Here is an 18,179-nt window from a genome sequence, read left to right as displayed (position 1 = left end):
ACTCACAGATACGCACACACAGAGGCCTCGCGCACCCATACAGTCACGCTCACACATACGCCCAACGACAGAGCAAAAGAAGGAGAGAGAGAGTGAGAGAGTAAAAGAGAGAAGACGAGAAGGTGGAAGAGAGAGAATGTATTGTATGCAACAGCTTATCTATTTGTATTCTATTTCGCATGCATTTCTCTTCGCATTAATTTGATTTCTGATTTATTTTATCTCTGATTTCTTTCTACTTTTAGGTAAGTCTTTAACAATATGATTCTTTGAAACGAAAACAGAAAATGTGAGAGGCATAATTGAATATATATGATAGGTACGTATCTGGTTTATTAATGTCGACGAGTTGCATTTCTCTTATCACTTGTAACGCTATAGCACATCATAAAATTGCTTGTTCCTTAAAATGCTATTAGTTCTTCTAATCTTGAGGTGAATTGACAAACAGCTTTTACCAATATTTTTGCATAATAAACAATGTATGAGGAAAAATCAAATAGGTGTGGGCGTAAGATGAAGTTACCGGGGATGGGGGTGCCACATAAAAAGAAAAAAAAAAACGTTTTGAAAAGTCATCGAATCACTTCTCCCTTTCTACATCGCTCCTTCAAACTTCATTCATTATAGAGTTGAACAATTTGAGAAAGAAATGGCTTTTTAGATATTCAAGAATTAAAGAAGGAGAATTAATCTTGTTATGTTGGCCTAATGAACTGGATCAAGACATCGAGGAAATGTTCGCATTCAAGGCAGGTTTTGTAGAATCAAACGGTATAAAAACATACATACTTGCACACACATATATCCACACATATATGTGTGTGTATTCATACATACATACATACATACATATATATATATATATATATATATATATATATAATATATATATATATATCCATATACAGACATATATATATATGTATATATATTTTATTTTATAGAAGCTCCTTCTATAAAATAAATTACTTTACTCTGCTATGTATTGAGTACCTTATTTACTGTGGTTAACCCCGACTCAACCCGGGACCTACATATATGTATATATATATATATATATTATATATATATATATATATATGTGTGTGTGTGTGTGTGTGTGTGTGTGTATGTATATATATATGTGTGTGTGTGTATGTATATATTTACATATATATACACAGATACATACATAGAGAGAGAGACAGGGGGAAGGAGGGAGGGATGTCATTTAAACGTCGATGACAGAGAGACTGCACTATTTTTATATGCAGACATACACATCATCTGCTCATTATCGTCATCTTCAGATTAACCATTGTTTTCCTCGTCGTCATCGTCGTCATATCCATTTGTAGTAAAATAAATAGATTTTTTTTTAGGTGAATTTTTAAAATATCAAAACAAACACATAACCCAAATCAACATTTCATTGAAAAATGTATTTATGGGTGTTATATTATTTCAGTTTTGTCTTGTATATTTTATTTGTTTTTAACATTTTTTTTTTTACTTCTTAAAACACATAATTTAGCTCAAAAACAGAATCCCACATTTTTCTTCCCATATGAATATTTTTCACAGTCTTATTTTACTGAAATCAATAATGTACACTGATTATTTCCTCTCAAGAAATTATCAACAAGCTTAGCATCATCCTATCGATTTTTTCTCATAACTTTTGTTTCTTTAGTTTACGAATTTCTAACAATTTTTGTTATTTTTGTTTTATTTTGCTAATCGAGTTTCTTTTTTCTTTATTGCCTTTTTACCTTATTTTTATACTTCTCGGGACCCATTTACTTCGATAAAATACGTACGATCATCAATATCTGCGGATACTTAAGTCATTTAGAGTCTCTAAGATTCACTAAAACCTCCACCACCACCACCACTACGTCATTGTATAAAACTCAACGTTGTCAGCATGATTTTGAGTTGTCTCTCTATTACAATTCGTTTTTGTATCCTTCATCATCGGCGTTAAATCTATGGATTTTCGAATCCTGCAGTGTGTTAAAATTGCTTACGGTATTCATTTTGCTACATTTAAATTCTAAGTTCAAATATCATCTGGTCAATGTTGTCTTTCCTTAGTGGATTGAATAAAATAGCAGTCAATTACTAAATAAAAATAATAAATGCGCCCTTTTAAAGCCAAGCCAGGCTCATGGGCCCGGTTTCCCGGTTTCTATGGCGTATGTGTTCCCCAGCTGGACGGGACGCCAGTCCATCGCAGCTTTACTCATTGTTGCCAGCTGGTTGGACTGGAGCAACGTGGAATGAAGTGTTTTGCCCAAGAACACAAAGCGTCGCCCGGTCCAGGGATCGAAACCTCAATGTTACGATCATGATGTTGACACCCTAACCACTAAGCCACGCGCCTCCACAGTCAATTACTAACGTCATTAAAATAAGCGTTTCGGTTATCCTACATATGAATGGCATTACAGCAGCTGAGTGAGATTCAGGAGAAATAAACGAATGGAAGATATGAGATCTCCGTACTGGTTTATTAACATTCTTCTCCTCATTCTTTTGATGTATCTTCTCCCATTTGCTTCACGATATTTTTCTTATCGTATTCATATCTCTACAGCTTTTTTCTTACATAGTGTTAATAAAAGCAATATGATGAATATGATACAAGTGTTGTTAGCATGAAAAGAAGTAAGGCCGATTTCATAATAATCGGGCATATTCCTTTGCTCTTCCTCATGTCCGAAAGGCCTAACATTCATTTATCTATTGAATGAATGATATACGAGAAGAAAATTTACATACTCAAACGCACGCGCGCAAGGTTTCAGGCACATACACATACAGATATGGATAATAGTATTAAATGTTTCATTCTTCCAAATTAAAGAACTCATTTAGCTTCTATCTTATAGGCGTACCTTCGTTGCAACACATGCACATATGTGCACATTTCCGTGTTAATATATATATATATATATATATATATTAGCTGACTTACCTGGTAATTCCCAGGAAAGCGGGGCTCTTCCTTTGGTTCCGTTCTCATAATTATTTCACTAATCCAATAAGAACAATACAAAGTATGTAGCCCTTAAAACAGTGTTTGTGCATTTACAGAGAATACCGAACTGTCTTACACAGGATCTTATTTTTAGGAATTCCCAATAAGTTATGAATACCCAAATTGTGAAGTTATAAAATAAGTAACCCTGTAGAAAGAATCCAGTAGCCCCCAAAATGATTTAATGCGTTCTCAGAGTATATAGAACATAAGAGGAAATACTAATAAGGCATGTATACTAAAATCGCGAAACATATAATGTAAAAATAGGCTAATCAGGTATGAGGTAATAATTCACAATAAATAACTCTAAAAAGGGTTTTTGTGCGTTCCCAGAGCACATTACTCTCAGGGGCGTTAGTTTTGGTATATTCGTGAATAAGTCACCATCAGAAATAAGTGGATCTATTCTTTAGGAAAATATTATTTACTTCTTTAAGGGTTGTACTGGATGAATTGCGAAAATAACTCTAACAGTTCAAATAGTAAGATATAAGCATACTCAATTTCATTTTACCAAATAATTTAGGAAAATTGATGGCGTATTTCCCTTGGCTGTATATAAGGATCCCTTCCAGTGGTGAATGGGTTATTTCCCTTGCCTTTTGAAATAAAATATATTATATATATAAAGATCCATTCCAGGGCCCATTTTATCAATTTTTGCAATCTTAATATGCAATTTGAATATGCCATGTGGTTTCCAGACATGAGTTCTACTCACGTGTAAAATTTCATCAAAATCGAGAAAATTATGTAGGAGGAGTTAGCTAACACCTCCACAAACACATTCCCAGACAGAAAGAATATCCTATATATATATATACTAGCCATAGATAATATATATTGTGCATATATATATATGGGTTTCGCATCACAACAGAACATGGAAAGTACAGTGGTTATCACTTAATGACTGGTCTGTTCAAAACTAAAACCAGAACACAATCCACAAAAATTCTTGATTTATCTTTGGTGGGACATCAAATGCATCATCCATTACGCGCTACGGGAACAAAGAAAGACCATCGATGCAGATGTCTCTTACGAATAACTTGATCATGTACTTAAAAAATCATGTCGAATGTTGCCAGCTTTGTTAAACAGAAAAAAGGTGTTAGTAGACCCCCGCTCTTAACCACTACGCCATATGCCCGTGAGCATATGGCGCAGTGTTATTCTCCAGTATGACAGTGCATGGCGACACTCTTTCAAACAAACCCAAGACAAAAATAACGAGACGTTCTTCATACTCACATGACTTAGCATCTACGAATTTCCGTCTGTTCCGATCACTAGAACATTTTATAAGAGATAAAGCATTCAGAAACAAGCAGGAAGTATAAAATATTCTTTTCAGACTGTTTTTAGGAAAAGAAATAGCTTTCTTTGAACGTGGAATAACGAAGTTACTTTTGGGCTACATTCGTTGAGAACAATAGTGATTACATTCTTGATAAAAAAAAATACTATTCAGATGAAGGTCGTTCGCATTCATTTTTATATCCTTTCTGGTAAAATACAATTCCTTTCCGAACACGTAATATATATGTAAATATATAAATATGTACATTCATACACATATCTATATGTCTGAATATATATTTATGTATCCATGTACCTATGTAACTATAAATTACCATTGCTATATATATAGTTGTGTGTGTGTGTGTATGATTGTAAGTATGTATATATGAACATATATATATTCTAGTGTACATGCATATATATCTGCGTGAATTTATGTTCATATATATGCATATATATGTATATATTTATATATATATATATATATATATATATATATAATATATATATATATATATTATATATATATATATATATATATATATATATATATATATATATATATGCATGTATGTATATCATATCGATTCCAGTTGAAACTGATACCCACCGAATATTTCCTTGATATAAAAATTTTATATGGGGAAAGAAAACTTGATAGGACAATTTGTCATTATTCGACATATTTCTAAGTGATGTTTTGCATGTTGGAATGATATCAACTTTGTTTCCTTTAGTGTGAGTAAAGACACTCAGTAATTCATTTTGCGTAGTTATTTACGCAACGCTGTATGGAAGTAGATATGTTGATATAAAGACTCACATGCATAATCAATAGAAAGGCTACGTTTGAGAAATGTTCACCGTTATAACAAATTAAGACAGTGATTGATATCATCATCTCTGTTTGAATTCATTTTAGCGCAGAGTGTGGAGGACAGTTTGATTACTAAGAATTTGAGCCGTCTGATACTTACGCAGACTCACATAACCACACAGTCACACGTAGACATACACATATATACACGTGTATGTGTGTGAGTGTGTATATATGTTTGTACTATATGACTAGAGATAGATAATTGTGAGTTTATATTCATATTCATATACATGGCAGTGTATATTCATACATATTTGTGCATAGGCTCAATTATAATTATATATATATATATTTATATATGTATACACATACATATATACACACATACATATATTTATATAATACATACATACACATATATAAACTCACATACATTCATATTTTATATGTGTTTCATTTTATATGTGCGTATTTATGTATATATACAGACCATACACACACATACATTTATTTTTGTATTAGTTTACTAATTTCTACATCTAGTTGTCAATGGGTTCGTTCGACGCCATGAATCGTTGTGGTTATGCATAAGAGCCCGCATACAACTATATATGCGTGTGTTTATGTGTATGTATATGTAGACATATATGTGCATATATATATATATAGTGGTGTGTAGTAAGTAGCTTCCTTACGAACCACATGGTTCTGGGTTCAGTCCCACTACATTGCACTTTGGGCAAGTGTTGTCTACTATAGCCACGGACAGACCAAAGCCTTACCAATGGATTTGGTAGACGGAAACTGAAAGAAGCCCGTCGTATGTATATATATATATGTGTGTGTGTGTGTGTGTGTGTGTGTGTGCGTGCGTGTGTGTGTATCTGTGTTTTCCCCCCAACACCGCTTGACAACCCATGCTGGTGTGTTTAGGTCCCCGTAACTTAGCGGTTCGGCTAAAGAGACCGATAGAATAAATACTAGGCTTACAAAGAATAAGTTCTGGGGTCGATTTGATTCGACTGGAGGCGGTGCTCCAGCATGGCTTCAGTCAAATGACTGAAAGAAGTAAAATAATAAAAGAATAAAGAATATAAATAGATAGATAGAGAGAGAGAGAGATAGGTAGATAGATAGATAGATAGATAGATAGATAGATAGATAGACAGATAGAGATAGATAGATAGATAGATAGATAGATAGATAGATAGATAGATAGATAGATAGATAGATAGATAGATAGATAGATAGATAGATAGATAGATGTTCGTGTGTATGTATGTATATATGTGTGGGAATGCCTTTAAACAGACGAAATGTACTCAATACATATATAAAGCTGATTGCTAGTGCATACATTTCTTCCTTTTACTTCATATTGCATATTTTTTTTCCTTCTATTCCTTATATTTTGTCTACCTTCCCATTTACTTTTCACGCAACCACATGTAAACGTATGAAAATATAATCGAAAAGTAAGGGAAAGTATGTAGACACGGATGAAAGCAGAATATTTTAAAGGAAGCGTAATTCATCTCCTTATTTCGTTCAATTACGTCATCTTATCGTTATCTAAATCCATTTACAAAAGCTCTAACTATACTAACATAATTCACTCTATAAAGAGATATATAATTTGGTGCAAAAACAAAATTGCACTGACCATTCCGTTCACAATCTTTTAATTCGTGTTTTTGTGTCCAAGCAATCTGTAAGCACAACGGAAATTGCGATGCCTACTAAAACACTGGCCTTCTACCAGTAGTGGTCCCACCTGTGTGTGTGTATCTATCTCTCTTTTACTCTTTTACTTGTTTCAGTCATTTGACTGCGGCCATGCTGGAGCACCGCCTTTAGTCGAGCAAATCGACCCCAGGACTTATTCTTTGTAAGCCCAGTACTTATTCTATCGGTTTCTTTTGCCGAACCGCTAAGTGACAGGGACATAAACACACCAGCATCGGTTGTCAAGTAATGCTAGGGGGACAAACACAGACACACACACTTACATATATATACATATATACGACAGGCTTCTTTCAGTTTCCGTCTACCAAATCCACTCACAAGGCATTGGTCGGCCCGGGGCTATAGCAGAAGACACTTGCCCAAGATGCCACGCAGTGGGACTGAACCCGGAACCATGTGGTTGGTTAGCAAGCTACTTACCACACAGCCACTCCTGCGCCTATATGTATTTCTTTACTACCCACAGGGGGCTAAACACAGAGGGAACAAACAAGGACAGACAAACGGATTAAGTCGATTACATCGACCCCAGTGCGTAACTGGAACTTAATTTATCGAGCCCGAAAGTATGAAAAGCAAAGTCGACCTCGGCGGAATTTGAACTCAAGGCGTGACGGCAAACGAAACACCGCGAAGCATTTCGCCCGGCGTGCTAACGTTTCTGCCAGCCCGCCGCCTTGTGTGTGTATGTATATGTATGTCTGTGTCTGTATGTGTATGACTGTGAGTGTGTATGTGCGTGTGGTGGTGGTGGTGGTGGAGGTAAGATTATTTATTCTGGATGCATATATGTCACTGCAGGCATATATCACTTAATATAATACTGTCTGTCTCTTTCTTTACCTAACCGCCTGCCGAATATGTCTGTCCCTCTCATTCTTCCTGTCTTTATATATTATATATATATATATATATATATATATATATATATATATATAATATATATATATATATATATTATATATATATATATATATATATATATATATATATTATATATATATATATATATATATATATATATATATATATATTCAATAAAACCAATATTTGTTGGTAATTTTCTAGACCTGACGTAGGTTTCGTTGATTAATACAGCAGACATCTTAAAATGTTAAGTTAATAAAGAAACGTAAATTAAGTTTCCTACTGTTTCATATAATCTCCCGGACTTGCTGACGCACTATTTTATCCATTTGCCCTACGTCTTTCATATTTACCTACAAATTAGTACTACGACTACTACTACTACTACTACTACTACTACTACTACTAATAATAATAATAATAATAATAATAATAATAATAATAATAATAATAATAATAATAATAATAATAATAATAATAATAATAATAATAATAATAATGTTTTCTAAGAATACTGCAACTACCACTACTATTACCACTACTACTACTTCTACTACTACTACTAAGCAACTGATACTATTATTGCAATGAAGTTAACTAGCGCCACCAATGACTCAGTATGCTATTTTGTTTCTTGCCACCATAGGCTTTACACCTGTTTTCTTTCATGATATTTCCAAAAAATGAAACACCATGCTGTGTTGTTTTTTGAAACGTTGAAGAGAAAACTAAATTATTTTAGTCACGCACACACTCCCACAAACATACACATATTATAATATAAATGGATGTGTTTGTATGAATAAACTTGTTTGTAAGAATAAAGTTGAACAAACATTTCTGTTCAAATACCTCAATTCTGTTTTTACTGTAGATATATTGTATTACATTTGAAAAGTAATATCTACATATATTGTATCCCATTAGAAAAATAATATCTAAACTACCAAGAAAATATAGAGTAACGTATACAAATAGAATAACCAATACTGTTACAATAACCAGGCTACTTGTAATATATTTTAACCCAGACAAATGCAGCATGACAGAACATTCTGAACGATAACTGTAGAATCATCATGAAATTATGAAAGAAAAATAATTGTAATGATGTTATAAGTTGCTTAAATACTATTAAAATGTAATATTTATAGAACGTGGTGAATTTTCAGAAGTGTTAGCACGCCTGACATAAATGCTTAGCGGTATTTCGTCCGTTTAAGGCGGCGAGCTGGCAGAATCGTTAGCACGCCGGGCGAAATGCTTAACGGTATTTCGCCTGTATTTACGTTCTGAGTTCAAATTCCGCCGAGGTCGACTTTGCCTTTCATCCTTTCGGGGTCGATTAAATAAGTACCAGTTACGCACTGGGGTCGATATAATCGACTTAATCCGTTTGTCTGTCCTTGTTTGTCCTCTCTGTGTTTAGCCCCTTGTGGGTAGTAAAGAAATAGGTATTTCGTCCGTTTTAACGTTCTTAGTTCAAGTACCACCGAGGTCGACTTTGCCTTTGATCGATAAAATAAGTACCAGTTGAAAACTGAAGATAATATAATTAACTTATCACTCTTCCGAACTTGCTGGCCTCGTGCCAAATTTGAAACTAATATCTACGCCTATAAGCTTTCAGTTTCAAATTTTTGAATGACCCTGTTGTCTCAAAGTTTACCATGCAAAGCTCCAGAATTTATTAGAAAATACTGTATAAAATATTATATTATAAAATGTAGAATTATTAATGTACGTAAATAATAAGTGCTGCTACAGACCATTCAACCAAAGTTTCTCACTTTTGGGCGGAAAGAAACTGGGATTGATACACATGACATTTCTCACACAAGAACATGGACGATTCTAAGAAACTAAGGCACATGTAAAAAGGAATGAAGAGAAAATTACTCTTGATACTCGTTGGTATGTTATTTTCTCATCTTCAGGGAAATCAAACAGAAATGTAGCCTCTACAGGATTTGAGCTGCCTACGTAGTGAACTGGGACAAATAATACTAAATATTCTAATAGACGTTCTAACACTTGTGATGATTTCGACATTATTCCATGAAATGCCAGTAGAAAGATCTGGTGGTTACAAAATTTGCAAATACAACGTACATAGCTAGGTAGGTTCTGCTATTTTGCTTTGGGTCATAAGATAATGTAAGGAGGAATTAGCTGTGACTGCACAGAAAATGAGAGATTTATGACGTGTGAAAAACCAGAAAATAAGTTTGACTTATATGAATTATGCAGAAACTTTCTTTAAGCTTCAGTGTCGACGCAAGGATAATTAACTATACAAGAAGAGAGTACAATGAATATACGAGCATTCTCATAAAAAAAAACGCGCGCATGCACACACACTCACATACACATACACACACAAACAGACATACTCACATAGACATATATTGTTTCCGCTACATGTAAACGAAAAAGTTATTTTCTGTAATCCGCTATGGACCCCGTGAAGAGGTATTGAATTACAACTATCAGACTCTTAAATAGAAAAGGACCAAGAAAATGTAAAACCAAGTATACATTGCCTATCGGCCCGATCAAAACTCAACGTCTATACCTGCAGTCTTGTGTGATGTATAAAATCACGAATAGCAAATGTAATGAATTGTACGCCGGAAGTAGCACCAGCCATGTACACATATGGACTAAAAACACCTCAGCGCAAAACTTTCTTCCGTTAAAGAACACCCACGAAAATGCTACATCCAAGAAAAATTTTCCATTGCAACTACTAAACGAAATAGTGGAGACCTGAGGATAAAAAAAGATATTCTAATTACCAAGACTAGCATAAATGTTAATGACAAAACCTAACTGTTTGCAGCTGATTGTCTACAATATTAACACAGAGCAGTCCTTCACAGTCATGCACTGCAGAACCTAGAAGTCAGCTCACCACATATTTTCTCCGGAGATTGCCTGGGAAAGTAAAAGTACAAACCACCAACTTATGTTATCTTTTGTAGCATTCACTATTTTAGCTTTATACAAACAAGCATTAAGACACATACACGCATATATATTCAGAACTTCACAAATTACAGCTATCATTACTACTAGTTTTGCGTTTTCAATATTCGGTTAACTGTGACGTGAGATATTTCTACCACTTAGTAGATACACTCAAAGGTAAATACAGTCAAAGTTATTAAGAATCCCATTTAAATTACTCGAGGACTCTTTGCTGACGTAGGAAGAAAGAACGACAATGACAATGAAGAAAGAGATTCTATGATAAAAATAAAAAAGTTTGAGTAAAAGAAAAAAAAAACTTTTGAAAAATATTTCAAATAGAATGGGATAAAAATAGAGAAATGTAAATAAAAGAGAAAAGAAATAAATAAAAAGATGAAAATATATAAACGAAAACTATTGTAAATCTAAGTATGTTGTCCTAGTAACATAAATCTTGAGTATAAAGCGTAAAAACTATAACTTCTTCTATAGCTACATAAATAACATTGTAGGTAGAGAAGGCAAATAGATAACATTAGCTTTATAGGTTGTTTATGATTTATGTCACCAGGACAACAGATCTTATTCATTTATTTCCACAATACATATATATACACGTATACATACAGTACCTATATGTATATATATATAGATATATATATATATATATGCGTGTATGTGTGTGTGCATATGCATGTATTTATATATTATATATAAATATGAGTGTGTATGAATGTGTGTATGCATATACCAGAATCTCTGGCCACACGTTCCCTTTTTACAACGCTTAAACACCACAAATTGAACTGTAGAAATAGCCCTAATTCTACATTAATTAACCTATCTAAGCCACAGTTAGGTATACAGAGCAGGAGAATATTAGATACAATATTTTCTTGAGTGAAAACTGTTTCCTACACAACTTGTAGCTATTGTACAATTCATTAGAAGTGCGAGCGGAATCTCGAAGTGAACAGGATAATCTAAATTTTTACAGAACGATATTGTGAACTTGTGTCCTCTAGTACCCAAACCTTTACTAATTAAGTTCTTATATTTTACGAAAAAAAAATTACTGATATTAATGAGTCGGACCTTAAACCATGCTTATGAAGAATGTAAGAAAATCACCTGTAATTTTTGATAACGAAACTTATATTTAGAAAAACAAGGATGAATTGTTTCACTTTACATTTGTGATATAAAATTGTGATCAGATGAGTAAAATTATAGGGTTATATATTCTAAATTCATTATGGATAAATGTCATAAAATTAATAGCTTATATTATGATGATTGAGTAATCCTATCGAGAAAATCCAATACACATAGACTGGTTTAATATAGGAAAGACCTAATCTAATTATCTCAAATATTAGACGCAAGCATAAACTTTCGATGCACAACCTAGAGATAGGTTTTAGTTTTAGAAATTTGTATACATACACGGGCAATCAAATAGCTCACCCAGCATCTTGAGAACTTTTCGACGGTTTTAGTAAACAATCATCAATATATTTCCTGAAAATGCGGTTATGGGGACAGCTGGGTTTTACAATGCAGTGCGTCTGAAATAGGGTAAACCTCAAAAGGATTAGATATGAAAATAAAATACTAAGAGAGATGAACGTAGAAATAGGAAAAGGGATATTGGATGGTACTTTATTTACAAGTAAAAACAAATGCACATTTATTTCGAATTCCTTAATTGAAAGGTCACTATTTTCCGTTGATTATACATAGGAAGATTTTAAGTATTTATCGTGATAAATTTAGTTATTGAAACTAAAGATTTTGGATCTTAGTTCAACTGTTATTATATTAAAATACCAAATGCGACAGAAAGACTAGACTCTAATAAACACTACACACGCAACTGTAAAATTACTGAAATTTCTCCAGTAAATAGTAAGTGTACGGTAAATTGATAATATAGGGCGCTATATTTGAGTCATTAGAGATAATAAAAAAGTGTATGTTTGGGTAACTGAATTAACATTTAAAAGTCAATGCTATCAACATTAGCATTCATTTAACAAGCCTAATAAATAAAAAATGTGCCACGGTTTTATCAAAATAACCTGGTTGATTGTGAATAAGTGAATAGTAGATTCAGATGTAAAAAGATAAGCTATAACGAGAAGATGAGACTTTTTCAAAATAGAAAAGGTTTAAACAATGGAAGGGAATTATTGGCACACTGTATCTGCGAAAGTAAACATGATTGGTCTAATTATTAGCCTCATTGGTTTTCATTTGGTTCAGTGAAAATCTTTTATTTCGATGTGGCAATTCTTTTCAGATAAGTGGGTTTTGTTGCGTTTGGGGTTTTGTAATTTTTTTATTTTAAATTGCTTAAACAGCAGCGGAACATTCCAAGAGCCAGAAATAAGTTGGAAACACGATATCAAAACAGATGTTATTTTATTTAAAATATTATTTGCATGACTCGTTAAAAAATTTAAGCATTTTTCCGGCCGACCTGATGAAATATTTGGCCAAAAATCCAATCATTTAAACCGTAATACATGCATATTATCAACCCAAAGAGTTAACACGCGAAACTTCGATTACTGGCATTTTTTAGGCATTCTGTTAAAATCAATGATGAAGTACACTCTCTTTGTGTATAGAGTACTATAATTTATCGCTTCTTGATGAATCAACGTAAATTCGTATATATATATGTATATATGTATGTATGTATATACATATATGAATATATATGTATGTACATATATGTATATATTTACATATATATTTATATATATGTGTGTGTATGAATATGTGTGTGTGTGCGTATCGTTAGATTCGTTCTTGATATATTTGAAGATGCCTATGTTATTAGCTTTACACTTTGTGGTTCCTGAGGGACTTAGTAGGCGAATTTTGGCATGCAATCTACATTTACATTGGGAACATGTAATAGGAGAGGCAGGACTAGCAATGACTCTTGCTTCCCGTGCAACCCTCCCCTCTCCAGCTCATCTGGTCATATCGGACCCAGAGCATTGTAGTCCAGAATCCGTAAGATTACACCATAGTAAGCGATCATGAGCAAGATGCTCGGTAATGTCTTGAGCGTGTCTTTGTATCTCTTCTGTGTTCCACCACGGGAGCGAGAGCCAAATGTTAATTTTCCACAGAAAATCGTTTTGGAGATAGAAAACCTTGTACAGGCATACAGATTAGTTGACTTGCAGAATTAAACATCTTTTCCAAAACCATCAAGAAGGAGAATATCATAGATGCACTTAGTCACGTTAATAAATACCTAGGTCATAATCTGGAAAAGCTAAGGTTTTCAAGCAAATAAAAAGCCCGGTTAACAGGAACGTAACAAATATAAACTGTAAGTGGAACAGTAAAAATATGCGAAACTTTCCAAAAGTTGAATATTTAAGAAAGAATATTAAGAAAGTTCCTATCCAAATTCCAATGCTGGAGTTTTTTCTTTCTGTGTTAGAAACCAGCTACTTCATTGTATAAAGAATGCAAATAAGTAAAAAGAAGATATACGTTTATAGATATATTTAGATACATACATATGCACCGTTTTTGTAACAAAAGGAAAGTGGACTCATACAGACCAGCGTATAATTATATTTGTTCGTCTTAAGTTTTATGCCGTTATTTATGTTCCACGTTACACGCTCGTTCAGACAGCAACTTAAAGTATTGACACTATATCAAACTGCCGTCTGAGTGTTTGACATTTCAGCAAGTTCTAAACTCGAATATTATTATCGCTATCCTTATTATTATTATTACTATTATTAATGTTATTTTTTTTCTTGCACCTACAAATGTTATAAAGAATGACATTAATATCACCTCTTCCATTTTCATCAAAGACAACATAGTTATTTATTAAAAAAAAAAAGGGAAAAGAAGGAAGATTTGATTTTTGATACTAAACCAGAAATATACCGACCTTTACATTTTGCAAACCATCAATTGATGTTCCATGCCGGCAAGCTGAAATATTTAGCAATCGTAGCAATGTCTAGATGTGCAAAATAAAATATTCTACTGTTCTATATTATTAGACTAATACTAGAAACAAATATATTTAACCTTTCCATTATCTTTTTCCTTATCTCTTCTTACCAGGCGTCCTTTTTTTCCTTTTTCTCTTCTCACATGTATGTATGTGTGAGATGGGCCTTACATGCAAACGTGGTGATTCTATTTCTCTCTCTTTCTTTCGCTCTCTCTCTTTTAAACAAGTATTCTATCAATTTCTAAACCCACACACTTAAAGTTAGGTAACTAAACACTACAACTACACACACATACACACAAACACACACACACACACAAACATGAACACACACATACGCACACAGACATGAACACACACATACAGAGAGACGATGGTTGCAAATATAGACAGGCTCTCGGCGAATTCCGATAAATTTCCCAAATTCCAAGAGCCTGCCGTTATAAAAATTGATTTTGATTTAAATGTCAACGTAAACTGGAGGATTTGGTAATTATTTTAAGGAATCGGATAATGGAATTTCGAATACAGACGGATTGGTTTTGTTTATACAGCTAAAACTATAGCGTGAATTGATACATGTGCTCTCCAAAGTTCTATATTTCTACACTACATTAAGATCATTTCTCCCAGAAACATTCTATTGATTTTTTTGGTCAGCATAGAAGACCGTCATTTATGATATAGCAAGCTAGATGCAAAGTTTACACACACACATACACACATACTCTTTCTCTCTCCTTCTGTTTCTCTCTCTCTCAGTCTCCATATATATATATATATATATATATATATATATATAATTCTTGCTTCTTGTTATCTTTAGTTCTGACATAGCTACAATGATCTAACGAGTCAAAGTCGCTTTGTCGTTTTTTCTGCTAGAAATAGTAATCAAATTTCCCCGAAACTACACTCTGCTGTCTTACACAAAATATATACAGGATAATGTGAAACAAGGAAGACTATCCCTTGTGGATAGGGATGAATAGTCATATTTCTAAGGGCTGCGTGGGTGGAGAACATTTGATCATAAATCGCTTCAACCAGGGGCTAAACAATAAGAGCACCAATGATCAGTGTTCCCTTTGAATTAACTAGGTTCATGCTTACAATTCAAAGTAACTCTTTCTTTCTCTCTCAGGTTACAGCTATTTCACCTACGGGAAGATAGCTCATAGTAACGCGCTTCACTCTGTATATTCAGCTGTATTGAAATCTCTCTTTCTTTCTCTCTCTCACACACACACGCACACACATACACACACATAAACATACACATATACACACAGATCATTTGTCTGTTAGCACATATTGCATATGTGCTTCCATGTTTGATGTGTGCTTATGTATGTCTCTAACTTTGAACTCTAAAGGTTAAACACGCCAATTCGGTATATATAGAATATTGATATTTAACCAACATCAATGTAAGAAATTCATTATGATTATATTAATTACCTTCGCTTTCTTTTATATGAAATAATCTTTACAATCTGAATACTGAAATCATTGAAGACGGTACCCGAATACATCTGCGGTCCAATGGCTGGAATCAGTGAGAGATTAAACACATATCAGAACATAAGGTTCTTCAAGGTTATATTGATTGCGTTCGGTTTCTTCTATAGTGAGACGTAAACTTACTGAACAGCGATGGTCTTTACTATTCAAAGAAGTTTGCAAGATAAGAAAGCTGTTATTACCTTACATTTCTCTTTTCTTTGCTATTTTATTTCTGTCTGCGTTATTCTATTTTATTATTCATGTTCTGTCATAATATACGTTCTGTTAAAACAAGTAATGCTGCTACAAAACACATGCTAATTCCAATAAAGATATATATACTATATACCACAATTGCACGCCTGATGTATATAGTGCTAAATACCTATATACTAAAATATATACAAAACCAAATTTCATCCTTCGGTCTTTTCAGATAAGTTTCTCGTCAAAGAATCATTATTAATTAAGAAGTTTCAACACTTGCAACAAAATACCATGATCAGTAATTCATCATATCGTGTTTTACTGAACGGCTTACACTAATATTTAATATCGGAGCAGATCAGAAACAACCTACTTACAACATCAATGCATCCTTAAAACTATTTCACCAATCAACACTTGAAATAACAACGATGTCAATACCCTAGTTTCACTCTGTACTTTCTGATTTTCTCAGCGCTGCTTAGGAAGATACCTCAAAAGTGACAGTAAAATAATTCATCAATGAAACGCCATCCGTAATTTTATAAAATATTTTAACTGTCAATTTAATTATATATGTGTGTGTGTCTGTGTGTGTGTACTTCGATTCATCTCTAAAATGAAACTGCGACCACTGTTCTTTTGTCCAAACGACATGTTCGAGAGTGATTCGAAGACAGGCTCTTTGATTCTTCTTGGAGATCAGAGGTTTCTTTGCCTGTGCCCTAACAAGCAACACAGAACCTTCTAACCTTCGAAAAACTGTTTTGCGCGATACGTTGACATCGGAAGTGGAGCTAAACTCGTGAGATATCTTAGCAGCACGCTTAAACCTATCAATCAGTGACATTCTAACCATAATACGATCGTGTCTTGGTGAAGATTTACGAGGTCTACCGGTTTGGGGTTTAGCGCCTGTCGATCCTAATGACTTAAAACGGGCTACAATTCGTTGCACATTACTATTCGCTATCACAGAAAGTTACATGGCCTCTTGTGGAAGGCCCACATTCCTTTGTTTATTATCACAGGACGACGGTCGTCACTCACAAGTCACCATGTTGACAGTCGAATGTTCCAATGATGTAAGAGCATCATAACTGTTAGCCCATTAACAGTCTTCTAAGCAACAAATAACTCGGTTAATTTATTTTCTAAGTGACCCTTAACTTTTGAAAGATATATAACTTACGAAATATATATTCTATCAACTTGAAATTTTCACAAACGATAGATATTAAATATATCTAAATATGTGTGAAACATCTAGTCTCAACATATTGTTAATCTTCTATAATAGGTATTTAAATACACTTGTTCTTAAAATAATATAAATAAATGCGCCCTTTTAAAGCCTAGCCAGGCTCATGGGCCCAGTTTCCCGGTTTCAATGGTGTATGTGTTCCCCAGCTGTAATGGGATGCCAGTCCATCTCAGCGTTACTCATTTTTGCCAGCTGAGTGGACTGAAGCAGCGTGAAATGAAGTGTTTGCTCAAGAACACAATGCGTCGCCCAGTCCAGGAATCGAAACCATGGTGCTTACGATCATGGTGCTGACACACTAATCACTAAGCCATGCGCCTCTACACACTTGTTCTTACTGGCCCTTATATCCTTATATTATGGCCACAAATATGTGTGTGTATGTGTGTGTGTGTGTGTGTGTGTGTGTGTGTGTGTGTGTTTGTTTGTGTATGTAGATATGTGGATGTGCGCGAAA

At 33.6% G+C, this 18,179-nt stretch overlaps 1 protein-coding gene across 2 annotated transcripts in view; it reads left to right on the top strand.

Annotated features, from left to right (window-relative positions):
• Positions 1 to 297: 297 nt before the first annotated feature.
• The window catches only part of LOC115217933 (cell adhesion molecule 2), a 436,290-nt gene continuing 418,408 nt past the window's right edge, over positions 298 to 18,179 (top strand). For both annotated transcript variants that reach the window (XM_036508028.1, XM_036508025.1), the window contains exon 1: positions 298 to 319. In XM_036508028.1, coding sequence (XP_036363921.1) covers positions 313 to 319 — 7 coding nt within the window. In that variant the 5' untranslated portion in view covers positions 298 to 312. The remainder of the gene's footprint in view (positions 320 to 18,179) is intronic.

The sequence above is a fragment of the Octopus sinensis genome, linkage group LG12, assembly GCF_006345805.1.
Source record: "Octopus sinensis linkage group LG12, ASM634580v1, whole genome shotgun sequence".
Taxonomy (NCBI): Eukaryota; Metazoa; Mollusca; class Cephalopoda; order Octopoda; family Octopodidae; genus Octopus; species Octopus sinensis.
The sequence above is the reverse complement of the archived record's forward strand: the minus strand, read 5'-3'. Positions and strand labels throughout refer to the sequence as shown.